The sequence below is a fragment of the Stenella coeruleoalba genome, assembly GCF_951394435.1.
Source record: "Stenella coeruleoalba genome assembly, chromosome: 3".
Lineage (NCBI taxonomy): Eukaryota > Metazoa > Chordata > Mammalia > Artiodactyla > Delphinidae > Stenella > Stenella coeruleoalba.
Genome location: NC_137148.1, coordinates 35,880,310 through 35,907,775, shown reverse-complemented (window position 1 = coordinate 35,907,775; position 27,466 = coordinate 35,880,310). Strand labels below are relative to the sequence as shown.

At 42.3% G+C, this 27,466-nt stretch overlaps 1 protein-coding gene across 1 annotated transcript; it reads left to right on the top strand.

Annotated features, from left to right (window-relative positions):
- The first annotated feature begins 1,145 nt into the window (after nucleotides 1–1,145).
- On the top strand, nucleotides 1,146–19,747 carry CCL28 (C-C motif chemokine ligand 28). Its single transcript, XM_079917567.1, has 3 exons — nucleotides 1,146–1,299; nucleotides 16,012–16,138; nucleotides 19,551–19,747. Exons 1-3 carry the CDS (start codon nucleotides 1,236–1,238, stop codon nucleotides 19,741–19,743), a joined length of 384 nt encoding a protein of 127 aa, XP_079773693.1. The 5' UTR covers nucleotides 1,146–1,235; the 3' UTR covers nucleotides 19,744–19,747.
- Nucleotides 19,748–27,466: the final 7,719 nt, after the last annotated feature.

Sequence of the window (27,466 nt, the reverse complement as noted above, 5' to 3'; positions counted from 1 at the left end):
AGAGCTTGGTTAAGTACCACAACTTGACAGCTGGGGGACAATTCTGACCTCGAGCTCTTGACCTTATAAAGTAGCGCTGCCCAATGCAAATATAGTGTAAGCTACATAAGTAATTTAGAATTTTCTGAGTAGTCACATTAAAAAAAGTAAAAAAGCAGGTGAATAATTTTAATAATATAGTTTATGAAACTCAATATATCAAATATTATCATTTCAGCATATAATCAATACAAAAATTATTAACGAGATATTTTATATTTCTTTGTACCAAGTCTTTGAAATTCTGTGTGTATTTTACACTTATAGCACATGTGAATTTGGACTAGCACATTTCAAATGCTAAAGGACCACATATGGACAAGAAGCTACTGCATGAGACAGTGCAGTTAGAGGAAGCACGGCAGGACTTTGGAGGTCATCCAGCCTGCCTTCTTATTTAAAGTTAAGAACATTTGCTAAGGTTATGTAACCAGTTAGTAGAAAAGGCAGGATTAGAACCCAACTACCCTCAGCCTACCCTATAGCTGTATTCACAAAGCTGATTAGTGACAAAGCTGGACTACAGCCCACACCTCCTCATGCCTGCTCACACCTGCTCTGGGGCTCTTTTTTACCAGGCATAGCCCCTCTACCTGTCTTATTACCTTTCTCCTAAATAAACTAACAGCCTCACTGGAAACACTTTGGCTGCAGACCAAGACCAGAATGGGGTTGAATTTTCCCATCTTTCCACCAGATAATGTTTTTTATGACTTGCCACCTTTGTCCCTAGAAACTCAGTTTCAATAAGCTACTAAAAAACTGATTCCTTTACGCAATGGTTCTCAATAGAGGTATCCATCAGAATCACCTACGGAGCTTTTTAAAACTTCAAATCACTGGTTCTCTACTGCAAAATTCTGATTTATAACTGTGGAGGAATTCATGTAGGTAGCTATTTTTAATGGTCCCCAAATTGATGCACACCTCCAAACTCACAGCAATCTCACCAGAGGTCAGATCACCACAGACATCACCTGATCCCTCAGGTGGTTGAACACAGGTCTGGTCTTAAGAAAGAGCCTGGTTTCAAGGAAAGAAACATGAGAAAGAGGTACCCTAGCACCTACCAGGGTGGAGCTTTCTGGCTTGCTTTCCTCCACGCTCTTTCTCTGCACCCAAGGGCACTTTTAGCCTCATTTCCTGATCTTAACAGGCTCACCTGCGGTGCTGTCGAGCTGCTGGGGCAGGCAGGAATGCAGCGGACAGGACTCGCTCTCGTGGCCTTGGCTGCCTGGGTGGCTCTTCAGCCCTCGGAAGGTGAGTGGCCGGCTGGCTATCTAAGCCTCCAGGGGAAGGAGGGGGGCTGCCTTCCAAGATGGAGCTGGAAGGAGTGAGGTACTTCTGCAGTTAGGGGTCAGATTTCCAATTATCTACGTGAGAGTGGCGTTGGTTTAAATTCCTCATCTCCAAGAGGCAATTTCAGGAAGGAACCTCATTTGCACTTAAATATCAGTAATTTGCCACCAGTGCAACTTTGAGCAGTGCTTTCTTTTCTGATGATAGTATCTTAAGAGAATCCCTGGGTAGAGGCTGGAGGAAAGCCCCTATTATTCAACTGTCTTCCCCCTTACCCTGACCTGCTGAACTGTCTGAATACAAGTGTGCATATTCCTGGAAGAAAGACAGACTGCACCTCTGGTTTATGTTTTGGTAAGTTGCAAGCTTTCTGATCAAAGTCAGCCCTGTGGTTACTGAAAACCAAAGGGACACAGGATAAAGGAGATGATTGAACCATACAAATTATATCAAAGAGAACTTCTATTGTGATTTGCTAGCATATATATGGAGACTATAACTGCGTCTGGACTGGAGGCAATCTTTTCTACTGTATTTAGGAAACCCTAAATATAGGTATTTAATACTTGACTGATTTGACTCTTCCACTGTCTTCTTTTCTGAAACTTTACCCTGAATAGAGTCTCTAAATTCAGAAAAGGTGAAATGTAAGTTTTGTTTGGTCTGCTTTTTGAAAAATTAAGCCAACATTTTTTTTTCAATTAAAAAAAATGTTATTTATTTATTTTTGGCCGCACCGGGCGGCCTGTGGGATCTTAGTTCCCCTACCAGAGATCGAGCGGGTGCCCCCTGCAGTGGAAGCGCGGAGTCTTAACCCCTGGACCACCAGGGAAGTCCCGAGCCAACGTTTTTAAACTGACAGATTCCAAATACACATACTCATATATACACACATACGAATTAGATTTTAGAGCTTCTCTTGAAAAGTCAGATCTGGCAACAATGGTTCCACACTCCCCGGCAAGAACTAGCTAGAGCAGACCAGCCTCTGTCCTACTCTGGAGGTGGCTATCATTCTATGACTCCCAATAGAGTGCCCCAATCTACTGAGCTTTATTACTGAGCACAGTTCTTCATCTCTAGCCACTTATCTTAGCAAAACAAAAAGGTTTTCAGTTTATATGTTTCTGTAAATTTTTCAATTTCACCATTAAAATTTTAGGACTCACCCCCATTGTTAAACAAAAGTCTACCAGCCAAGGCTTTATTCCTAGTCTTGGCAATGCAGTTTTTTTTTTTTTTCTCACATAAAGCTTTGAAATAAAAGTGTATACAACTCCCCGTTCAGCTTCCGGGCCTATTTTATAATCCACCCGCAGGAGCAGCAGCCGCCCTCCTCCAGGAGAGGAGGGAGGGAGGGGCCGGCGGAGGGGGCAGGGTAATGAGGGAAGCCTGCCAGACCCAAGGCCAAGGTCTGCATGGGACTGAGCTCTGGCAGAGAGGGTGGGACCACAAAACACAGAGGTGTTTGAAAAGGAACAGTTGGTGATGATAAGAAAGAGCTGAGGAGACCCAACAGTAACTTTCTGGGTTCGTCTTGGGGCTTTTTCCTAAGGCAGTTTGGGTCACAGGGAAATCACATTGTCTGGGAAGCTCCAGCTTTCTTATTTAAAAATAAGTGATGTCGGGATTAAAATCATGAGAGTAGGCCTGAGAACAGTTGTGGAACTGAGGGGCAAGCCCACTGCTTTCCGTGCCAAACGTCCATTCAAGTGTCTGTGTGTCTCAGGTGCCTTGCGGGAGGTCGTAATGAATTCAGGCTGGGAGAAAGGTCAGGTTGGGAGGGAGAGAGGGAGAGAGGGAGGAAGGGAGGGAGGAAAGTGAATACTGAGCAGCGCAGGGAAGGAGGTATACATGGCCCTGGCAATTGTCTCAGGCTGAGGGAGGGGATAGGGAAGTGGCCCATGGCAGTGTGGGACTTTGGGAAATACATTTTGTTTTTTGAGGCATTAAATGTTCCATTCTCTTAATGGTGCCGGAAGTGTCCATCTTGATGTGATGGCTCAGTAACTGGCATCCCCAAAATATTCTGCATAAATCAGGGAGCAGTTGACTTACCCATAATTAGAAGCCCTGGATTCTCCTCAAAGATAGGGCATACTCCACACCTGCTGACGTGGCTGCCGGCTCCCAGAACTCAATTCCGACTCCATAAAAATGTCTATCATCCAGTGGCCAAGAGCCAGATTATTTAAAGCCACAACCCAGGGCTTTGTGGGCCTTGCTGTTTTTATTGTGCGTTAAAGACGAAGGGTCCACTTTGTCCAGCAGACACAAGTTGGGGGATTTTGCTTAAGTCCCAAATTGGCTTTCTTCCCATTTCCTGTGACAACCTACTTTCTCAGTGCAGGATGGCTCCTGATTAGAGATACTTGCTAGGGACTTGCTGCTTGCATCCTAAAAGAAAACTGTATCTTTTGTTTGTTTTAATCATAGAAGACTCACTAAGGAGGGTTGGAAGAATATACATTTGTGCTTGAAAGTTGTTCTGAACAGTTGGGACTCTGTTTCACCAGGAGTGCCTCCTGAGAAGCCAGACAAGACGTGCCCAGTAAATCTGCCCTTCAGTTTCTCTCCAAGTGTGCCCTTTAGTTAAAACAATAGGTCCTGATTTCCCTGAGTTCAATAACATTATTGGATTTAGCATCTAGATTTGGTTAAAAAAAACCCAATCATCATCTTTATAATGTAGTTCAGGTTTGTTTGGTTTTTTTTAATGTCCTTTTCTATATCTAGAGAAGCAGACTGGCTTCTTATAATAGCAATCTTCTCAAATTTCAGTCATATATGGGCCCCTTTAAAGGAAAACATTCTCTTTATTCTCAATGATGACTTTTAAATTATTTTACCACATCACTTGATGTATAAACATATAACTAGGTATAAACCCCATATATATGTGTTTATGTATGTATCTTCTGCAACTGTAAAACCAAAATAAATTTAAAATTTAAATAAAACCACAACTACAAAGCCAAGAAGATTTAAATGTAACAATATTAATTTAACCTAATGTTAATGTTTGGCCAAAACGAAAATCGCTATTCCAAACATGAATATAGCACTGATACTCGAGGTGCAGGTTTTGAGTTTCATGTGCATTAACTACCCTGTTCAGAATAAGAAGTGTTTTTTTCCCCACCATCTTTTTCTGTTTGAACCCTGATGGTATAATTTGCCCCTCCCTTAGCATGAATCCATTTTGAAACTCCACTCTGTTCTCTTCTTATTGGCCTGGGACAATTAAGATAGTATCTGACTTGGTAACAACACTAGCATAAACTTAAAGCAAAATTCAAATGTCCTGCAAGTGCTCCTTTAAGATGGTCTTCCAGAAGGTCCAGAACATGTCTATGTAAAGATTATCATTGAGATGAAATATTAAATTTAGGCATTGTCTGGAGAGCTCACGGACCCTGAGAACACATCCCCAGACGTCTATGAAACCCAGTTTAAGAAATGCTGGCATACTGGGAAGAGTGTGAGCTTTGGACTCCAAAACGCCAGGTCAGAATTCTAACTACATGAACTTGGGGAACTGCTTAACCACGCATAACCACACAGATTTTTAAAAACATTAAATAGGACCATGAAAACGTTCCTGCACCCAATTCCAACATGTGTGTAGGTTTCCCCAGACCAACAAACAACACTGAACTCCTCTCAATTCTGACACTATCTACCCAGAGATAGAATCAGATTCCACAGGCAAAGGGGTCAGCCCCACAAGGCTGCCCTCCACTTCAGGTGCCAGTCGCAAGCCCACATTGTTACCTGTGCTTCTGACCAACTGGCTATAAATGGGTGGTTCCAATGGTCTCCCTCCTTGGGTTTGATTAATTTGTTAGAGGGCTCATAGAATTTAGGAAAACCTGCTTACTCACCAGATTACTGATTTATCACAAAGGATATCAAAGGATATGAATCAACAGCTGGGTGAAGAGATACATAGGGTGAGGTCCCGAACAAAGGAGCTTCTGTCCTGTGGAGCTTTGGGCCCAGCACGGTAGCACATGGAAGCATTTTGGTTCCCCAACATAGAAGCTCTCCAAACCCCCTCCTTTTTTTTTGCTTTTATGGAGGCTTTATTACATAGGCATGATTGATTAACTCATTGGCCGTTGGTGATTTTTATTTATTTATTTTTGGCCATGCTGTGCAGCTTGTGGTGTCTTAGTTCTCTGACCAGGGATCGAACCCGAGCCCTCAGCAGTGAAAGCGAGGAGTCCTAACCACTGGACTGCCAGGGAATTCCCAGCCATTGGTGATTGATTCAACCTCCAGCCCCTCTCTCCTCCCTGTAAATCCGGGTGGTACTAAAAGCTCCAACCCTAACCAGCCCGCATCCTTAGGCGCTTTGCAAAAGTTACCTTCATTAACATGAACCCAGTTGTGGTGGAAAGGGCTTATTACCAATAATGACCAGACACTCATTTCACCTTTATGGTTTGAAGCATTTTCGGGAACTGAGGACAAGAAAACCAAATATTTTAACAAAAGATGCTCCCATTGCTCTTATTAAAAGGCAATTCCAAGCGTTTTGGGAGTTGTGAGCCAGGAACTCACGTATATTTGAAGATCAAATATATCTGAGAAATATATTTTGGTCATGTGAATGACCTATATTTTGGTTGTCTGAATGTCCAAATATAAATATTTCTTATAAATCACAGAACACAATCTACATACTGCTTTATATTTTGTTCCACTTAATCATAGGTAACAGCATATCTGTACAACACATATAGTCATTTCTTAAAAGTTTGCATCATTCATCTTAACAGACAACAAACTTCTTGGAACATTAAAGTTTCATTCATTCATTATCAATTAAGAGTCCTATCAAGAGACAGAAACCAGACAATAATTAGAACAGCAGAAGTTTAATACAACAAATTATCAACTATAACAAGAGACAGGCTAGAAAGAGGACACTAAAGCATACAGGAATAGCAGATTTTCCCGGGACAAAATAGAGTACTCAGGGAAGAGATCCTGCACCCCTTCCCTGCCCAGCTGAGACCAAGACCTTGTTGGAGGGCACAGCCATGCTCACTGAATGGCAAAAAAAAAATCACCAGGTCTGCCCTCCAGTTTGCAGGGGAAAGTTCTTCACAGGGAGGTGTCTCACTGGAGGGAGAGGGGGCCAAGGATGGGGCAGTCTGGCTCTTTAGTTGTGCAGCTGACAATATGTTTATTCTGTGGATGCCTCTGAAATGGGTGCCTTGGCAATCAAAAGCTTAATGTCAGGCACTTACATTACAATCAAAAAAGGTGGCTTTCAGGCACTTACACTACAAGGGCCCATCTTAATTTCATAGAATAGGCAATTAAGGGTGAATTTGAAGCTAAGGGGCAATACATTGACAATGGACACATTCCACAAACACTCAGACACCGGGATACCTACTATGGAGCTGGCACTGTGCTGTATATTGACCTCCAGATGATGTCTTTTTTGTTTCCATTTATTGTTTACTATTTGTCACTTCTGTTCTAAGCACTTAAATGTATAAACTCATACAAGCCTCACAACCCCATGAGGTAGGTGTATTACCATCTCCATATTGCAGATAAAGAAACTGGGACACAGAGTATTAAGTAACTCACCCAACATCAGCTAGTAAGTGGCAGAGCCAGGGCTTGAACCTGGTAGTCTGTCTCCACACACCTAATAACTGTGCAGTAATGCCTGTCAGCATGTCTCTATGGCAAAAAATTACCTAACCCCCTTCAAGACTACCCCCTGAGCACTCCAGTGTCCATGATGTAAGAAGTACTGGTGACCAAATCTGTTCAGATTAACTAAAGAAAAACCCTCATTCACTCTCCATTACACAAACATTATCTCAGGGCTCTAAGAAGTCTCTGGGAGAACTTTATTTGGGCACAGCAGCTTCATGCACCGTATCTTCGTGACCCCTTCTTGCCTATATGGTGACAGCAGTGGACACCTTTGTCTGTAGGCATCCACAGTGTGAGTGGCTCCATTAAGGTGTGAAGTTCACTGGAAGGGGAAATGTGTCCCCAACCATATTTGGAACATTTCTTTAACTACTATCATTCTTTTTATAATTAAAAAAAATTTTTTTGTACCTATTGCCATTCTTAAGTTACACTTATGGACTTGAGATACTGACAGCAGCCAAGTGAATCTTTCTTATCATTTTTATCTTTATCCTGGGAATATTTCTCTAACAATGGCATGTACCTTTGCTCTGTTTCCTTTCTTGTGTGTTATTAAGCTGCATGAGCTGCTTATAAATTTTGGAGATTAATCCTTTGTCAATTGCTTCATAAAGTATTCTTGTAAGGCTAACTGGCCCGATCGGATTCACAGGTTGCATCAGACCGAAACTCTCCGGACCACCCAGTTCCAGGAACTGACCTGGGGTCTTTGAACCCAGCCCAGCCTTCCCGCCTTTCGAGGGGCGGGACTAACGGTCCCCCAGGATACCCGAAAAGACCACCAAATAAGGAATACCCTGCGCCCTCCCAGATTCACCACACCCCTTTCCCTTCTTCCCCTATAAAATCTTGCCCAACCCTCGCCCGGGTGCAACTTCTCTGGCCCCTTTCTCTCGGACCAGTGAACCTCGCCCGGGAGCGCTCCCTAATAAAGCTCACTTGAAGCTTTCCTCTGTTTCGCGGTGCCGTTTGTTAAGATCCGATCTTACAATTCTTTGTACTGGTACTTTTCAAACTGCATTTCTAATAAGCCCCCAAGGGACAACCATACTGGAGCTCTGGGAACCGTACTTAGCCATCCATCTAAGGAAGACAGGAAACTGGGTCACCTCCGTACATTAACAGAATCCTTTCCTTAAAACCCAGAATCTAATCTTTATATCCAAATTTGATGTGCAGTGTTTTAGTGCTGGTCTTAAAAGGTCTTGAGTAGGGAAATCTTTAAAGCCTTCTAGTTACTGACTAAAACTGGATCATAGACATAAAATCAAATCAGGGACAGACATTCCCATTAACCATCCAACTCTGACACTTAATACTGGAAACAATGATGACAACCCAAAACCAACAGAATCAACGGCAATAACACTAAGACAAAATGCTTTTAATGATACTAATATCATCATCTTTAAAATATTAAATATAATATTTAATTATATAAAATTAAATATAATGGACAAATGATTCATCATACTGAATTGACCCCTAATTACTTGAGGGTGGGGGGATGGTATGTTTCTGAAAAGCACTGTGTAATTTTAGGACACTTGGGACATAAGACCTTGATCAAAAAACGATAATCTTATTTTTTAAAAAAGGAAAAATATTTAAAAGCCTTAAAACAAGATAAAAGGAAACATGATATAAGACTACAACAGAGTTTAGATCAGCTCAAGAGACATTCAGCACTAATGCCAGGCACTGTGCTATGTGGTGTGGGTATAAAGGTATGCTGAGGGAGTTCACAGTCAAAAGACAGTCGTGTAAACGCTTAATTTTATATATGGTAAAGACAGAAAAGCACAGGGCGTTGTGAGACCTCAGATCCATGTGGGGAAAGAGCAAGACTGGGAAAACAGAGGCAACTGGGAGGGTCAGTTGGCCAGGAGCAAACTGATGAGGTTTGGAACTTGGGCAGTGGTAACAGGGACGAAAAGGGGGAGACAAATCTGAGAAATGTCCAGGGAGTAAAATTTACAGGTGTTTGTGACTGGCTGTGGAGTGCAGGAGGATGGAAAGACACACGGGTTTCTGGCTTGGGTAACTGTAAACGATGGTTAAATGAGATGAGAAAATGAAAAGGAGTAAGTTTAAAGTGGCAGGAGATAACGTCCTCAGTTGGATACAGAGGAATGACTGTATTAGGGGAATGAGGAATTTAATGTCTTGAAAATCAGGGATATGGAAAATTTCTAGGACGGAAAGGGTAAAAATGTCACATGCAGCAAGGAGGTCTTCTAAGATATTAGGAAATTGCTAGGGTAGGGACTCTGAGTTCAGGTACAGTGACTCACTAATTTTTGTATACTTAGTGCCTGGAACAATGACTGACACAAGGCAGGCGCTCAATAAACGCTGCTGAATTGTACTGATGTGGCAATTACCTTCATTGCAAAATAATACTTGATTCAAACTCAAAAAGATTTGTATGAGATATTGTTGCTCTTCTCCCACGGAAGTTTTTTCTTGACCTAACCAAGCCTAAGTTTTCATTAAAAAAACTTTTGAAGGAAATGTATTAAACTTATCAATCCAACCGAAGGGGAAAAAAAACAAAGAAAAAAGATGACTGAAAATACAAAATAAGATGGATAAATAAATTTAACCAAAAGTTTAGTGTCACGCTATTAATATCAGAAAAACAGAATTTACGCAAAAGTCTGTAATAGCCCTAGAGGAATCTTAGGGAAGGATAAGTACAATCAATTCACCAAGAAGGTTCACCCAAGGCTGAGAATAGGGTGGGGAAGTGACGTGACCGAGGTGAGTCGTGCAAGCGCAGGGTCGAATTTTGTTTTTATTTAAAATTGCAGTATTTCATTCATCATATATGTCTTTGTATTAATTCTTATTTTAAAAAATGCTGCATTAAAATGTGACTTGTCTTCGTTACTGAGTTTTTTGGCGCCCCTTTAAATTTGGCAACCGAGGCTAGTGCTTCTACTCCAATCCCGGCTGCATACCGGAAAGGTACTTGTACGCGTTTGAAAATATAACCCCAAGCGATGCATTGTAAAAGCTGACAGACTGGCAAGGAAAAAAAAAAAAAAATCTGACATAATCTCAACAACAGTGTAAGATTTCTTACCTATGTGCATGAGAAACGGATAGATCAAGCACCCAAAACACTAACGAAGGTAGGAAAGACGTGCCCAGCGCAACTGACTTTGCCCCACAGCTCCAGGAAGGACAGCCCGCGGTAGGCCAGGCTGGCCCTGCACGCCCCGGCCAGGCTCTCCCGCGCCGCCAGAGCGCGTCCTCAGGAGCCGCCGGGTAGAGGCAGGACTCGCGCTTCCGCTCGGGGAGGTCCGGGCGGCGGGCGCAGTTGTCTGCTGTTTCAGGGTCGCGGCCGGGGAGGCTCGCGCTGGCTGACGTCCGTGGGCGCGTGAGCAGCCCAGCCACCACGCCGGTCGCGTGATGTAACCCTCCCGGAGGCGCACTCCTTATACTTGCCCGCTTCTCCGCTCCCGCGCCCTCCCTGCGCCGCACGCACCAAACACCCGCTGAGCGAAAAGCAGGCCCACCTTGCCTGTGGCGCCCAGCAGGTTGCACAGGCGCAGAGACCGGAAAAGCGGCGGGACGTGGCCCAGACAAGCGACGACAACCACCACCCGCTGCCCGCAGCTGTCGCCCCGCACTCCTCCTCCTCCTCCCCTTCTTTGGGCCGGGGCTTCGGCTCCAGCACCTAGTCTCCAGATCCACGGCCGCCTTGCCTGCAGATAGGTGTAGCGCGACAGCCGTAAAGCGCCGCAGCGTCGTGCTGGTGTCTTTTTCCCATCTTCGTTTTAGTTTCCTCTGATTTTCCTTTTCTAGGGTCGCGAGTTGAACCTTTTATTTTATCGTGTTTGTGTTTTAAATAAATGCACTTAGGCTAAATTTAGCTGTATCCTACCTGTTATAATAAATAGCACCTCCGCTGTTTTCCAGAATAAATGTTTCGTGATTTCACTTTTAACCAATGAGTTCAATGCATTTTTTTAGTTTCTAAGAAAATGATTTTTGTAAATTTATATTTTCTTTATTATTTAGACCCAGATTTTTAAACGGTTACTTTGCACAGGAACTGCCTCTTCAAACACTGTATACTAAAAAAGAACTCAACTGTAGATACGGTAAGATAGTGCTGTGATGTAGGGAAGGAAAAAAAAATTTTTCCTTCTACCCTTCTAGGTTCTGTACTAGGACCCCTGTAACAAAAGACAGATTAACAAGAGAAAAGCATACAAATTTATTTAATGGGTGCCTTTGAGGCAGGAGATAGATGGGCCCCAAGCTAGGCATTTACAACTGGCCTCCCGTTTACATTTCTTGGGGTAGGAAAAAAGTGGGCTTCCGGCAGGACCCTTACAACTAGCCTCCTGTTTGCATTTCCTGAGACAGGAGTTAGATGGGCTCCCGGTTAGACATTTAAAATCAGCCTCCTGTTTACTCTCCAAAATGTAAGCTATAACAGGGACAGGGTAAATAGCCAAGCTTTGTCTCTTGTGGATGCCTTAAGATAACAGTTATGGCAAGAACAAAGAGGGGCAAAACCTTGTTTGAGTAAAGGATCAAGGGATCTCCGTTCCCCCCCTCCTTGGGGCAAGGGAGACACTAAACATGCACAGAAAGTCTCCTTGGGGGTCAAAAGTCAGGGAACAACGCCAGGCCCTGATGAGTCTTGCTTCCCCACCCCCCCCAATCCTTTGTGTGGAGATCCATCTTAGCTGAGAAGTGCGTGCGCACCTACGGGGAGGGTCCTGAGACAAATTAGCCTAGGGGGACAAAGCAAGATGATTGGCCAGAAGGGAGACAAGGACCCAGAAAACTGGCCCCTCATAAAGGATTTAAACTTCCCAAAGGTGCGACTCTCTCTCTCGGAGTTTGCCTGTGCGCCTGTGCGTCTTTCCGCATGTACTGTGCTTTTCCAAAAAACTTTTTACATTTCTCTTTACCTTCTGCCTCCTCGCTTGAATTCTTTCCTGACAAGGCAGGGGTTTAGGCCCTAGCCGCTGGCTTCTGTGGTTTAGCAGTTAGGACTCCCGGTCAGGGAACTAAGATCTTGCTTCCAACTACTGCTCACTGCTGCTTGTTACAAGCTGCTGCTTACTGCTGCGTGCGTCCGAAATCACCTTCACGAGGAAATGAAGACCCAAAGAAGCAGTCTGAGTTACTGAAATGGAGCAGGACCCTATGGTCCTTCCCCCCACCCCCCATGTCCTCAGCCTGCCTTTTATCTGTGGAAAAAATTGAGCCAAAGAATAAGTTTCATCAGAGAAGTGAGAAAATGCAGGAACAGGAAAACAGTCAAAGGAGACCAAATTATAATAGTTTAGTCATTAAGCAAAATCAAGGACTTTTAGTTTCTCCTTAAGGTCCATAGACAATATTCTGAGCCATATCCGGTGAGCTGTACATAAGCTGCCACAGTTCCAAGAATTGGCCTCGAAAGAAATGGGAACAAACCAATCCCGGAACTGAAGATTAACTGTACCGAAAACAATCGATATGACGCTGGTCAGACCACCGATGACTGTCAGAGCTTCTGCACCACGTAGCCCCCTCCCTCTGTCTATAAAAACTCTTGCCCCCTGATTGTCAGGGGGGGGAGTCGGCCTTTGGACAGGAGTCTGCCCTCCATACCCTGCCCCCACCCCGGTTTCCGGCATCCAAAATAAAGTAAACTTTCCTTTCCACCAACCTCGCCTCTTTATTGGCTTTTGAGCGGCGAGCAGCTGGACCTGGGTTCGGTAGCATTACGACTTATATATTAAGTTGGACAAAGAGTGGTAATTGTGAAAACGTGAGAAGACAAAGGAACTTGGGCTAAAGCAGTTAACCATGGAAAGGTGACTAGGAACATAAGGCTTAGTTTAAAAAGGTTCGTTTGTGGTTCGTTTGTGCAGATTTTCCTTGGCTTCAGCTTCCTGTGGGGTGGAGATACCATCTCACTTCACCCAGAAGGTGGGGTGGTACCACCCTCTGCTGCTAAAAATTTCTTTCTTCCGCAGGTGTTGGGAGAGTACCTTTTACGTGGAAGTTTTCTCTCTTGCTTTTAGGAAGGTCAGAGTACCATTTCTGCATCTGTTGGTTTTTTAAGTGGCTTTAACTTAAAATAATCAACATGCCAGAGTGGCATATTTTGGGGTGGCGTGTTCCGAACTCTTTCAGTGACAAAACATTAGAAATTGTAGATGAAATGTACAATTTCTTAGAAAGCTAAGATATCAAAATTGACTGGAGAAGTTACAGAAAATCTAAATAAACATGTAACTACTAAGGAAGTTAAGTCAGAATTGAACATCTTTTCTTCAGACAGACAGTAGACCTAAATCGTTTTAGAGGTTTTACCAAACATTGGAGGGACAGGTAATCCTTGTCTTACACAAACTTTTTCAAATAATAGAAAAACAGAGAAAGCTACCCAACGCATTGTTGAGATTAATATAACGTTAACACTCAGAACATTCAAGGATGATATCAGGGGATAAAAGTATGGAGTAATCTTTTTTATAAACATAGATGCAAAAAATATAAAAATGCAAAAATAAAAATATGTTTTTATATTTATATTTATCATCGAAATCAGAGGAAGTTCCTGGTGGTTCTTTCAAGATGGAAATATTGATAGGAAGCTGCTCTAGAAAACCTCTAGGGGGCGATGTTATCTAAAAGAATCTTACCTTTGCCCTAATGCAAACCACCCTGTTAAGATTCTTCATTGCTTAACTCCTTGTGCACGCTTCAGAGGATTCCATCTTTCTTGGCCTTTTACATTTCCAGCTGCCTCACTAGGGCACCAGTCACATCTGTGAACATATGATAAATGCTGGCCTGCCTCTTGCCTTTCGATAGTTAATCTGTCTTAGGTTAAGTGATCTCCAGGTGAGCCCAGCCTACCTTTATATCTGAGAAATATAATTCAGCTTATTAAGTACATATAGGTCCTGAGTGCTTTTCTGGCTTAAAACTGTGCTTTGAATTGATGTCAGCACTCCGAAAACTCAAATTCTTAAGCACATAGGTTTGCCTATGATTCTTAATTCCCACAATGCTTCTGAAAGTCCATTTCATATTTTATAGTTGCCTGGGTTACAACTAATAACAGAAGTATGTGTAGTAGTAACTCTTCATCTTTCTACCCCCAAGGTCCAGCATAGTGATTCACTGTAAAAGAGCTCATAGCCATAAATATAGATAGTATTTCATTTATAAGAATTCACATAGTAATTCTTATATAGTAAGATGGGTGAATGAACGAATGGTTACATGAATAAACCCAAAACCTTGTTTGGGATAGTAAAACAGTTTGACTTGGAGAATAGGAAGCACAGCGTAGCTAAAGAAAGAAACAATTAGTTTAAGGAAATCAATGCATTAATAAATGTGAGGACAACCAGTGTCCTTCTCCTATCGTAATTTTTTAAAAATTGAAATAAGGAATTCCCAGGTGGTCCAGTGGTTAGGACTTGGTGCTTCGCTGCTGTGGGCCTAGGTTCGAAGCTCAGCACGCCCCCACCCTCCAAAAACAGCATATAATTCGGGGAGTTCCCTGGTGCTAGTGGTTAGGATTCCGGGCTTTCACTGTCGTGGCCCCAGGTTCAATCCCTGGTCAGGGAACTGAGATCCCTCAAGCTGCGGGATGTGGCTAAGAAAACCCAAAAAACAAACAAAAAAAGGGGTACAACTGAGTGACTTTTAGAATATTCACAGAATTGTAATTCTAAATTACAATTGTAATTCTAAAAATCTAATTTCAGCCTGTTTCATCAACCCAAAAAGAGACCCTGCACCTATTAGCAGTCATGTCCCATTCCCTCCTACTCCCACCCCTGGCAACCACTAATCTCCTTTCTGTCTTTATGGATTTGCCCATTCTGAACATTTCATATAAATGGGATCATACAATATGTGGCTCTTTGAATCTGGCTTCTCTCACTTATAATCTCTCCTTGTCCCAAGAGCAGGGACCTCTATGGCTTAGAGCTGACACCACTGAGGGGTTTTACTCATTTCTTTTAACCTCTAATTCAGGGGCTAACTTCTGTCTGTTATTATGAGACTGCAGCCACTGTTGACTATAATTTCTAACTTTTTTTAAAAAAAATGTATTACCCACTTGGAAGAATGGGGAGCATAGAATACTGTGTGCATGTGGCACGTCGGGATTTGCAGGTACACATTTTAGTAGGAGATTAGATTTCCTTGCATATTTCTGTTGCCCTTTTCTCCTTATATCTGGGTAACGTAAGCTCCTCCTAACCTGACTTCCTGCCCCGGTCACTCCTCCCTTATCTTATCCCCACTAGCTCATTACTGCAAGACAAATTTTCCTAAAACCCTTCTCCTTTCTCAAATCTTTAATGGACTCCATTTCATAAAAGATAAACCTCCTTAGACTGACATTCAATGGGGTGTGACCTCAGTCTATGCTTTGAACATACCTCCCATTACTCAGCTTCCCAGCCACTCAGTTCACACCAAGTGGTCTATTTTTCTCTATTCTCTAAATGTGCCCTGGGCTTTCCTATCTCAGAACTCTTGACCATGCACTTCCTTTGGCCTGGACAAGTTTTCTCCATTTTTCTCCACCCATCCAACTCCTTAAAGATTCAGTTAAGAACTTCCCTGGTGGGTCCATTTCAAACCTGCTCCAGGGACCCTGTGGTTGCTCCCTTCGGAGCTCATGGGACACTTTGTCAACCTCACCTCTTTAAGCAAGTACGGTTGCAACCCCAGTAACATCATCTGAAGCTGTTTCTCAACTCTTGCCTTGTTTTGTGTCTTTGCTTGTGCTTAGTTTTATCTCCCCACCCCCAATACAGTGTAAGTTCTGTAGGGTAGAGACGTGTCCTGCCCTGGAGTCTGCATGTACAAAGCCCCCAGTAAGTGTTTGCCTCTTGCTTCAGTGGGTTAACATTCTGTTCTCTAGAGTCTTCAAGATAAGAGCCAGGCCAGTGTTCGGTAAACTGTGAGAGTTCACATTTCTTTCTTCTCCTCTTTTAGCCATACTTCCCATTGCCTCCAGCTGCTGCACTGAGGTTTCACATCATATTTCCAGAAGGCTTCTGGAAAGAGTGACTACATGTAGCATTCAGAGAGCTGACGGGGATTGTGACTTGGCTGCTGTCATGTGAGTGTTCTTGGGCAGGGAGGTCTAGACCTGCAGAGTGGTCGTTTCTCGTCTAGTGAACAGTAGGTTGGGGAGACTTTGCCTGATACGCGGCATACATATAATTATTTGAACAAGGGAGGGGAGGGTGGCGTGAATGCACACTCGCTCTGTGCCAGGATGTCCAGAGGCACTTGCTAACCCTCTGTTCCCTGCACTGCACTGCTGTGTTGAGAGGGAAATGCCTTTAGTCACCAGACAGTGTGCACGACTTTCCTCAGCCAAAAAGGGACATTCTGAGTGAAAACAAAAGCAAAAATAAAAACAGAAGATGACTCTATTCAATTTCATGGCTTTAACTATAATTTTTCCCTGCAAGTAATGGGCTGCTATGATTTTTCCTCTCTGAATTCATCAGAAGTGTATGTAAGATTCAAACAGAAGCGTGGAGGTGTCCATACCTGTCACAAGTGCTACGTGCAATCAAGTTCAAATGCCCTTCTTTGCTTTGGATTCTGGGCTATTGGCTCTTGGTGAATGTTCTCACCCCTCCTACCTCCACCCATGGCTCAGCTATTCAAAACTCCGGACTTACTGATGTACTCAACGTCTCCACAGAGACTTTAGAATCGGAAATGCATTGGTACTTAGCAAATCTGGGTTCTGACAATAATGCTGTGAGGAAGGCGTAAATCATATCCATGTCGCACAGGAGAACGCTGTCACTGAGCAGATGACATAGCTCATCTGGTGACAGATAGCTAGTGAACAGCAGAAATGGGATGAGAACACAGGTCTCTTCGTTTAGAACACTATATTCCAAGGTCTCTCAAAACAACGGTGGGACTACGCATAAAATGTTCTCCCAAACTCCAAAGCATTTGGCACCTTTAAATCGTAACAAGGGCACATTAAGCATCTCCCAGGAGTGCTGGTTTTAATACCACTTGTGGCTCCAGGTGACACAAATAAGCCCAATGCTGATGCCTGAGTTCCTGAGTCACTGGGGAACCTCTTCATTAATTGAATGAATTCAACAAATATATATTGATTAGCGATTACCCAGTACCCTTCTATGTGCAAAGATACAGCAGTAACAAAACAGACTCTGCCCTCCTGCAGTCCCCAGGAGACTCTATCCAACTGGGTCCTGCAGACCATTCTCTGAGATTTAAGATACATTTTCCCCCCTTTCAAAGGAATCCATCCATTACTCATCCTTGAGAAACACTTCTCCAAGAAAATATTCTCAGAAGTTCAGAGGAAGAGTTTGTAAGCTGTCCATGGATAGACTTTCTTCAGGTCAGGGGGCTGTGAATTCCCTGAAATTTGTGGGTATGAATGTGTGAGCATTTTCTTAGGGAGAAGGTCCATAGAATTCACAAGCTCCTCAAAAGGATCTCATATCCAACAAAGTTTAAATATCACACTTGGGGTTAGATGTACGGAGGAAGACAATTCCTGACCCAAACTTTTAATAAGCACAGGTGTCTGTGGGGGAGAAGCGAGAGGACCGGAAATTCTCTCAGTGTCTCCTCAGATCACGCCCCTCACTGGCGCTGTCATCTCGGGAGGGTTAGTCGGCGGGAACCAGTGACTCCCATAGCAATCCGGGGAATACTAACTGATGAGCTCCCTTCTGAGGGGATGCTTCACGTTCCCAACGGGCTTGAAAAGCTCCCATAGTATATGCCTGGCCAAGATCCCATCAGTTTTTATTTAATCTGAATAAATAGTGCTGGTAATAGTTGCAGAGTGAAAATTCATAGGCAGTTCACAGACAGGCAATGCTCTGGAAAATTGGAAACACCTGGGTATTTGTGTCAGCCCTACCTAGCTGAAGTAAATCTGCCTGAGGCTGCTCTCAGAAATGCTAGATTCTCAGCTTTCAATTCCCTCCACCTCACTGGCATATGTCACCTCAGACTAAAAAAGCCTTCAGAACTTGTAAGGGCTCCCGTGGGACTCCCAGAAAGCCACAGAGAGCGAACCAGAGGAGGTGTCTGTGTGTATATGAGTAAGAGATAGATGCTGGGGACTCTCAGGGGACACTATTCTCAGAATTTCCAGAGAAGTTTCTTTGGGTTAAGCAGGTGTGAGATAGAGATCTAAAAGGTATAGGGTACAGGGACTTCCCTGGTGGTCCAGTGGGTAAGACTCCATGCTCTGGGTTTGATCCCTGGTCGGGGAATGCAGGGGCCCTGGGTTTGATCCCTGGTCGGGGAAATAGATTCCCCATGCTGGAGCTAAGAAGCCTGCATGCCGCACTAAAAAGTACGCATGCCGCAACTAAAGATCCCACATGCCGCAACTAAAGATCCCACATGCAGCAACTAAGACCCAGTGCAGCCAAAATAAATAAATAAATGAATAAAATAATAAATAAATGTTAAAAAATAAAAGGTATAGGTACAGAAATATTGCAAATCCTCACTTCGATAAAGGAAAATATGATCAAAAACATGATTCTTCATTTTAAAAAGGACTCAATTTTAATTAAAGGGAAACTCTGAAGCCAATCACTTGGATCTAAAAATACTTCATCCAAGTACAAGTTTTTAAATTGGCCCCTCTGTGCTGATAAGACAGCTGAAAAATATAGAGTAGTTATGACCTGGTCTCAAATAAGATGAAATTGGACTATGTAGTATTTTGTAATCATAAATTACAGGTCATCTCTGTTGTGTTTTCTGATTCGACATAAATAAATAAATGTTCTCTTGTTTTCAAATTGTTTTACTACAGACCATGTTTTTACTTATCCAAAATGTAGTCCCTTAACCTTGACTGTGTATAAACACATTAAGGTTTGAGACAAGTGTTTTAGATGTAGAAAATATTGCAAGCGTTGAAAATACAATTCCCAAAAAGCATGTATCAATATTATTAATCACAATTAACTAATATAAATTAACTTACATTGAACTCACTAGATTTATTTCCTTGTCCTTTCTGCCTAGAAATAGGTCCTTTGGTTCACACCCTTTGAACAATCACTGGAATATTTGATGTCTGAGACAGCAGTTTGTTTAAAATTTCTCTACAGTGATTTCATTAAAGAGCTTCTAGCTCTTTCTAAACATAAACACAAGGCAAAGTTGTATATCTTGAGCAGAGCACTGCGTTTTTTTGTTTCTGTTTTTGTTTTCATCTTTTGGCCATGCCGTGCAGCATGTGGGATCTTATTTCTCTCCTTCCCTCCCCCTCCCCTCCCCCTCCAATTCCTTCTCCTTCTCCTTTTAGTATTTTCTGCAGGTGTTTGAGGAACCGCAGGCAGCACCATAGTAAAGACTCATCCTTGTGGTCCTCAGCTTTAGGATTCAGTCTTGTCCAAAGATACACTGTCCCAAAGTGGGAACTGCCTGTAAGTTCACTAAGTTTTTACTGACTTGTACTTTCTATCAGTGATTTTTTTTTCTTCCCTTCTTGGCAGCCTTCACGTCAAGCGCAGAAGAATCTGTGTCAGCCCGCACAATCACGTTATTAAGCAGTGGATGAAAGAACAGTCAGGCAAGAAAGATGCTGAAGGCAACATTTGCCGTAAGAAGAAACACCCCAGCAGGAGGAACAGTAAAGGGGCACATCAGGGGAGGCATCAAACACATGGCCATAAAACTCCTTACTAGAGAGAGTACAGATGAAGCTACACAGATGAGTCCTGAGTGAACTTGGCCACGGCTGGCTATAAATATATCATGTGAATGTTCCAACAGGGAACAGGGCGAAGCAAAATATAATTTTGTAAAGGAACAATTATACAGATGCAAATGGAGCCAATAATATACTCAACTGAAAAATGAAATGAAGAGAGAATACTTATCTTCACATAATATTTTAAGCACAGCATACAAATCGAATTTCTCCAACCTTTTTATTATGATATTTTCCAAACCTACAGAGAAGTGGAAAGAATGGTACCGCGAACATCTGTATGCCTTTACCTAGATTAATCCTTGGTAATATTCTGCCACATTTGTTTTGTTTTCTCTCTTCTCTCCTTGTACATGTATATATAAAACATTATATACATAAAGATATAATTTTTTTTGCTGAACCGTTAACCATTTGAAAATGTTATAAACATCATGACACTTCATTCCTAAACTTCTTTTAGTGTTACAACTTGGCATCCCTCAAGAATAAAGACATTCTCTATATAATCGCATAATCAGCTTTATACCTAGCAACAATTTCATCATATATATGATATAATATATATGTTCAGATTCCACATTCAAATTTTTCCAACTATCTCCAGAGCATAGATTTTTTTCCAACCAATTAATCAAGGTTCACATATTGCAATTGTTATATTTCTTGTTTTTTGGAATTTTTGAATTTTATTTATTTTTTTATATAGCAGGGTCTCATTAGTTATCCATTTTATACATATTAGTGTATATATATCAATCCCAATCTCCCAATTCATTACAGCACCACCCCCCGCCGCTTTCCCCCCTTGGTGTCCATACGTTTGTTTTCTACATCTGTGTCTCAATTTCTGCCCTGCAAACCGGTTCATCTGTACCATTTTTCTAGGTTCCACATATATGTGTTAATATATGATATTTGTTTTTCTCTTTCTGACTTACTTCACTCTGTATGACAGTCTTAGATCCACCCACATCTCTATATATTTCTTTAGTATCTTTTCATCTAAGAAAGTCCCTCTGCTTTTTTTCTTTCTTTCTTCCCATGGCATGAACTTTTAAAAAAAAAAAAGAGTATAGGCCAGAACCTGTTCTATATTCTGTGTTTGTCTGTTTCCTCAGGCTCATGTTCAGATTTAACATTTTTTGGTAAGAATGCTTCCTTTGTGAATTAGTATATTTCTTACTGCACCATTTAGAGTTCATGAACAGCGGAGTTCATTTTCTACATAGAAAACTTTTAGCTGAATATCACCTTAAAACATGGAGTAGTTTGAGCATCTGCTGTTGTTTGGACTGACAAATTTGGATGCTGACAAAAACGCCTGCTTTGCTCTGGGGGCCATCTGCCTCCTAGAGTCAGCTCTTGGCGCTTGTAAGCGGTCCAGAGTTGGGTCCTGTGTGGGATGATTTTATGGTTTCCTAAAGAAGGAGCCTACATTCTTTCATTCCTAAACCACCTTTCAAGGCTCTGCTGCTCTTTGGGCCTCCTTGCTCACAGAGGCTTCGGGATGTAGAGTAAGAGGTCGTTTTCATAAACAGCCACCAGATGGCAGGAGCACAGGGTCCACTCAGCCAAGTGTCAGGCGTCTGAGTCGCTGCCGGCCACTCTCTGGCACTGGTGTTGCCAGCATGACTTGGAGGTGTTAGTGAAGCACACGGAGGTGCTGAACCTAATGTAGGTTAAAAATATCACCAAATGGCCGATTGTCTAATACTCCTCATTGACACTAATCTAGCATGTGATTGATTTATTCTTACCATCAATCCTGCGAGTTTTGTATTGATGTTTCCACTTTATGGATGAGGATACCAGAAGCTCATGGGGTAAAATGACTTGCTCAAAGGCACACAGTAAGTGGCAGAGACAGCCTTGTACCCAGGTCTCCAGACGCTTCCTCTTCTCCCATCAGCCCCAGCAGTTGAGCCTAGAAGGTGTGGACATGGAAGTGGGGCAGAAGAGGAGGAATTCAGGTAAAGATTTGGGCATCAGGTGCTCCACAAAGGGCCAGGGATGCCTGCTGACAGTTTTACTTGGGTCTAGAATTAAGACATGTTGCTACTGGCATCGGTGCCAATACTGGCAAAAAACGTCTTCATAGATTAGAACAGGCCCCAACATGATTTTATTGAGTTTTGCACTCTTAGGAAGTGAAGGAAATTGCACACTATTTATGGCCTTTGTTCTGCAAAATCTCCCTCACCAGCTGCTTCTTTTCAACTTAAAGACAGATTTTGTCAGAAAATGAGGCATGCTTCCACTCAACTCCATCATGCTTTTTAATATGCTAATATGATAAAGCAGGTAATCCTGAGGAAAATAATTCCTAAATGTCTTAGTCCGTTCCAGCTGCAATAACAAAATCTAATACCGCAGATTGGGTGACTTATAACCAAACCTTTATTTCTCACAGTTCTGGAGGCTGGGATGTCCAGGATCACAGCGTTGGCAGATTCGGTGTCTGGTGAGGGCTCTGTTCTGGGTTGGAGACCGCTGACTTCTCTCTGTGTCCTCACAAGGTGGAAAGGACTAGGGAGCTCTCTGGAACCTCTGTCACAGAGCACTAACCCCATTCATGAGGGTTCTATGCTCATGACAAAAGCACCTCCCAGAGACCCCGTCTACTGATACCATCAACTTTGGGGGTTAAGATATCAACATATGAGTTTTAGGGGGACACAAACATTCAGACCATAGCGCTAAATATTCCCTTTTGATATTGTAGTCCTATCATCCAATGTCATCAAATTGCAGGTTCTAAAAGCTGAAGAAAGTGACATTGAATTAAAAATAATTAATAAAATAAGATAATAATATGGGAGTAACTTAAAGTCAATCACAAGTTTTAAAGTTAATTAATCATAACAGACAACATTAATGAAAAATTAAAATAAAAACATTGGTCTCTAGTCCTCTCGACCAACAACTTGAATTATTTTCAATTTTGTCTCGCTTCCAGTCCAGATCCAGAATTCTACACAATTTTTTGTAGCTATAAGGACAGTAAGTTTTATGCGATATTTAAAAATTTGGATTTTACTGCAATGCAAATAAATGAAGCTTTGTATAAGGACCACATGCCTGGGAGAACAGCTTCTTAAAGAAATTCCATTTTACAGGCCATCACATGTGCTTATTAAAACCTTACTGTGTCACCAATACTGCACTATGAATATATCACCCAGGTTAACCCTCTAAGTTTTTGTTTTAGATTACATTTTTATTAAAATAATGCAAGTGTGTATTAAAATATAAAAGAAAAAATGCAGCAGAATTTATCATGAAAAACAACATCCTCTCACTCTGTCCTCCCTCTTCCCAGACCTGCTTCTTTGAGGCACCCTCTTAACCTTTTTAAAAGTTTTCCTTCTTCTGGAGGTGTAGGGGAGGAAAAAGTTTTTCTCCTCCTTCTTATTGTCCCTGGCTGGGTCTGCAAACTAAACTGACAAAGACAGATTAACAAGAGAAAACATACACATTTATTTAATATACATTTTATGTGACATGGGAGCCTTCAAAGGGAAATGAAGACCCAAAGAAACAGACCTGAGTATTTTTATGCCGAGTTTGATGGTGAGTGGATAGTCATAGAGAAATGTGATAGGTCAAAGAACATGAAGGCAGTGTAGTCAACTGGGGGAAACTTAGAAAAGAATCCTAACAAACAGGTCTTGCTATGTCCCTTTGTCCTCAGAAATAAGGCTGCTCTTCTCCTCCATGTATAGGGAGAACACCTGTCACCTGAGGGTTTTATGACCTGTTTCAGGGAGGAAGGGTGGGGGAAGGTCAGAGTGACCTTCCTGCTTCTGCTGTTTTCTCAAACTCCTTCAGCCTAAAATATTCAATATTCAAGGTGCCGTATTTTGGGGTAGTGTGTACAGAACCCCATCAGTGGTTACCTCCATAATTTCAAGTGAAATGCTTAAAATATTATTTATTTGTTTATCAATTTTAGGCAATCTCTGTTGTCTCCTCATTACTTCCTATTTCCCTTCCCTTCTCCCTCCTCACCTTGATAGTTTTATCACTATTGTTTTTCCTTATCTTTATAACTTACAATATACCCACCTTCCATTCATTAGTCTGTTAATCCTAGAATTTCAGTCTCTTTATGTAAGATGTAGATAATACCCCATTCTCCTTTTCTTTTCCTCCTATCCTTCCATCTTGCATCTTGTGTCATATCAGCTATATTTTTACATTTATGTAACTATAATTCTGTACTATAATAATAATCATCTTTCATGCTTTTAGGCAGGGTCTCTCAACTCTAGCACTACTGACATCTTGGGCTGGGTAATTCTTTGCTGTGGGGACTCTCCTATACCTTATAGGTGGATTAGCAGTATCTCTGTCCCCTACCTACCACATGACATTCAGAAATGTCTCCATATATTGCCAAATATCTCCTAGGAGAGAGGAGTAAAGTTACTCCCAACCCTAGTTGGGAATCACTAGTCTAGAATCTAAGGTAGGTTCTAAAATTGAAAACTATATTGCTGGAAATTTTCTAAAATGATCCCCCAAATTCCCTGCCCTGACACACACCTTCTCCCAAATACTAATCTAGGTATTGCAGCAAAAATTTTTAAGGTCACAAATCAGTTGACCTTAAGATAGGGAGGGACTTCCCTGGGGGTCCAGTGTTTAAGACTCCACTCTCCCAGTGCAGGGAGCCCAGGTTCGATCCCTGGTCAGGGTACTAGATCCCATGTGCTGTAATAAGACCCGGCGCAGCCAAATAAATAAATATTTAAAAAAAAAAAGTTAGGGAGATTATCTGGGTGGGAATGACTTAATCACAGGAACCCTGTAAGTCTGGGTCTAGAGGTCAAAGACAGGGTAGTCAGAGAGTTTCAAAACATGAGAAGAATTCAACATGCCATACCTGGCTTTGAAAACAGGCGGACCAAGTCCCAAGGAATGTGGATGGCCTGTAGTTGCTGAGAGAGGCCCCAGGCTGACAGATAGCAAAGAAACAGGCACCTCAGTCCCACAACTATAAGGAACCTCATTCAGCCAGGAACAAGAATGAGCCCTGCAGCAGATTCTCCTGTGGAGCCTCCAGAGGGAATGTAGTCCAGCCAATATCTTGAAGATTTCAAATCTAGAAGATTTCAGCCTTCTGAAACCCTAAACAGAGAACCCAGTCACACCACATCTGGACTTCTGGTGTACAGACAGTGAGCTAATAAATGGGTGTGGTTTTAAGTGGTTAAATTCATGGTACTTTGTTATGCAGCAATGGGAAATTAACACAACCAGTAAATGGCGCTCTTTCCTGACTATGTAAGTATTGTTCGCTGCCAGGCCAAGTAGTGTGCTGGAGTTTAATATCCTTCTCTAACAATGACCTGTGTATGATTCACTATTCAGGCAGCTTGAGCCTAATGAAACATGACTACTTTTTACATTATTTGTGTGGTTTAGGCATTTTACTTCTTTCTCAAGAGTAGCCAGGTCTCCCTGTGAGCTCTGGGTTTTTATATTATCCATGAACAAATAGACATCTGATGTGTTTCACAATTTACATAACCAATTTGATGCTCTTTTGACAATTGTAGCCATTTTCTTCTTATTATTTTATTTTTATAAAATCATGCTTTCCCTGTGGTAAATATAAGAGAACTCCAAGTTCATCCCATCCTACCCCCAAAGCTGTGATTATGCTCTTCCTTATAATTCACTGACAGATACTTTGATCAATTGGTATATTGTAGTCTGTCCATCTTGTTGCCATTCTGCCACTGCAGAAACTATTGAAAAAGTAAACATCTCCTTCTTTCATTCAGGGTTTAGCACATAGCAGGCACTCAGATAAATATTTACTGAGAAAACATTTGTAGGCAACTGACCTCTTGCTTGGCCAATTCCAATGAAAATAAGACACCACAGAAGAGTCCTGCACTCCTGTAATGATCAGTCTCTACCTAAGAGTGACAGGGATACTAAGGCTTAAATTCTGCAAGGTCCTGGCCTGGGAGAGTACACCAACTAAACCCAGGATGACTGGGCTCCATTGTCTTCAAGCTTTTCTTAATCTCAGAATTTTTATTTTTTTTTACCTCTTCCCTACATCTCTGACTCCAGCCTGTTCATAACATGGACTTTATCTTCATTTCTGATTATCTTTCTCCCAGGGCACAATCATCTGTATCAGGGAATTACAGAACTTTCTTTGCAGAGGTGGTAGGGCAGAAGAAACAGCTTCTGGCAGATTGACTTTGCTAAACCCAGATCACAGTGAAGGCAAATTGTACAATCTGTGAGAAAACCTAGGTTTAGGAAGAAGTTGGGTGATAGGGGTTCTGGAGATTATAAAGGGTGAAGAAAAGAGGTGACTCCCTATTTGATTCTCAACTTTCAGAGTTACCCTGGACCCACCATAATGGCTAAAATTAAAAAGACAGAGAGGGCTTCCCTGGTGGTGCAGTGGTTAAGAATTCGCCTGCCAATGCTGGAGACAGGGGTTCGAGCCCTGGTCCGGGAAGATCCCACATGCCGTGGAGCAACAAAGCCCGTGTGCCACGACCGCTGAGCCTGAGCACTAGAGCCTGCAAGCCACAGCTACTGAGCCCGTGTGCCACAACTACTGAGGCCCACATGCCTAGAGCCTGTGCTCTGCAACAAGAGAAGCCACCACAGTGAGAAGCCTGAGCACTGCAACCAAGAGTAGCCCCCGCTCTCCGCAAGTAGGGAAAGCCCGCACGCAGCAACGAAGACCCAATACAGCCGAAAAAAAAAAAGGCGAAGATACCAAATGCTGGTGAGGATATGGGGTAATTGGGACCCTTATGTGTGCTGGTGGGGATGCAAACTAATAAAAATCACTTTGGAAAACTGGTCAGTAGTATCTACTAAAGCCAGATACCTACCTTATGACCCAGAAATTCCACACTTAAGCAATATTTGGGTAAGTAAATATGTTCACCAAAACACATGCATAAGAATGCTCAGGGCTTCCCTAGTGGCGCAGTGGTTGAGAGTCCTCCTGCCGATGCAGGGGACACAGGTTCGTGCCCTGGTCCGGGAAGATCCCACATGCCGCGGAGCGGCTGGGGCCGTGAACCATGGCCGCTGAGCCTGCGCGTCCGGAGCCTGTGCTCCACAACGGGAGAGGCCACAACAGTGAGAGGCCCACGTACCGCAAAAAAAAAAAAAAAAAAAATGTTCATAGCACCCCCAAAATTACAACTACCTAAGTGTCCATCAACAGTAGAATGGATAGATTTTAAATGTTACAGTCATTACTGGAGAGGGTATGGAGAAAATGGAACCCTCCTACACTGTTTGTGAGAATGTAAATTGGTGCAGCCACTATGGAAAACAGTATGGACTTTTCTTTAAAAAGGACTTTTCTTTAAAAAACTGAAAATAGAGTTACCATATGATCTAGCAATCCCACTCCTGGGCATATATCCAGACAAAATTCTAACTCGAAAAGATACATGCACCTCAATGTTCATAGCAGCAATATTTACAATAGCCAAGACATGGAAGCAACCTAAATGTCCATCGACAGATGAATGGATAAAGAAGATGTGAGTGGAATGTAATACTACTCAGCCATAAAAAAGCATGAAATAATGCCATTTGCAGCAATATGGATGGACCTAGAAATTATCATACTAAGTGAAGTAAGTCAGAAAGAGAAAGACAAATACCATATGATATCACTTACATGTGGAATCTGAAAAA

What these genes read in the sequence shown, in the direction of transcription:
- CCL28 (XM_079917567.1), top strand. Translation starts at nt 1,236, where the DNA reads ATGCAGCGGACAGGACTCGCTCTCGTGGCCTTGGCTGCCTGGGTGGCT. An exon ending in GGCTCTTCAGCCCTCGGAAG is followed by an intron (nt 1,300 to 16,011) that starts GTGAGTGGCCGG and finishes CTCCTCTTTTAG; the next exon opens with CCATACTTCCCATTGCCTCC. An exon ending in TGTGACTTGGCTGCTGTCAT is followed by an intron (nt 16,139 to 19,550) that starts GTGAGTGTTCTT and finishes CCTTCTTGGCAG; the next exon opens with CCTTCACGTCAAGCGCAGAA.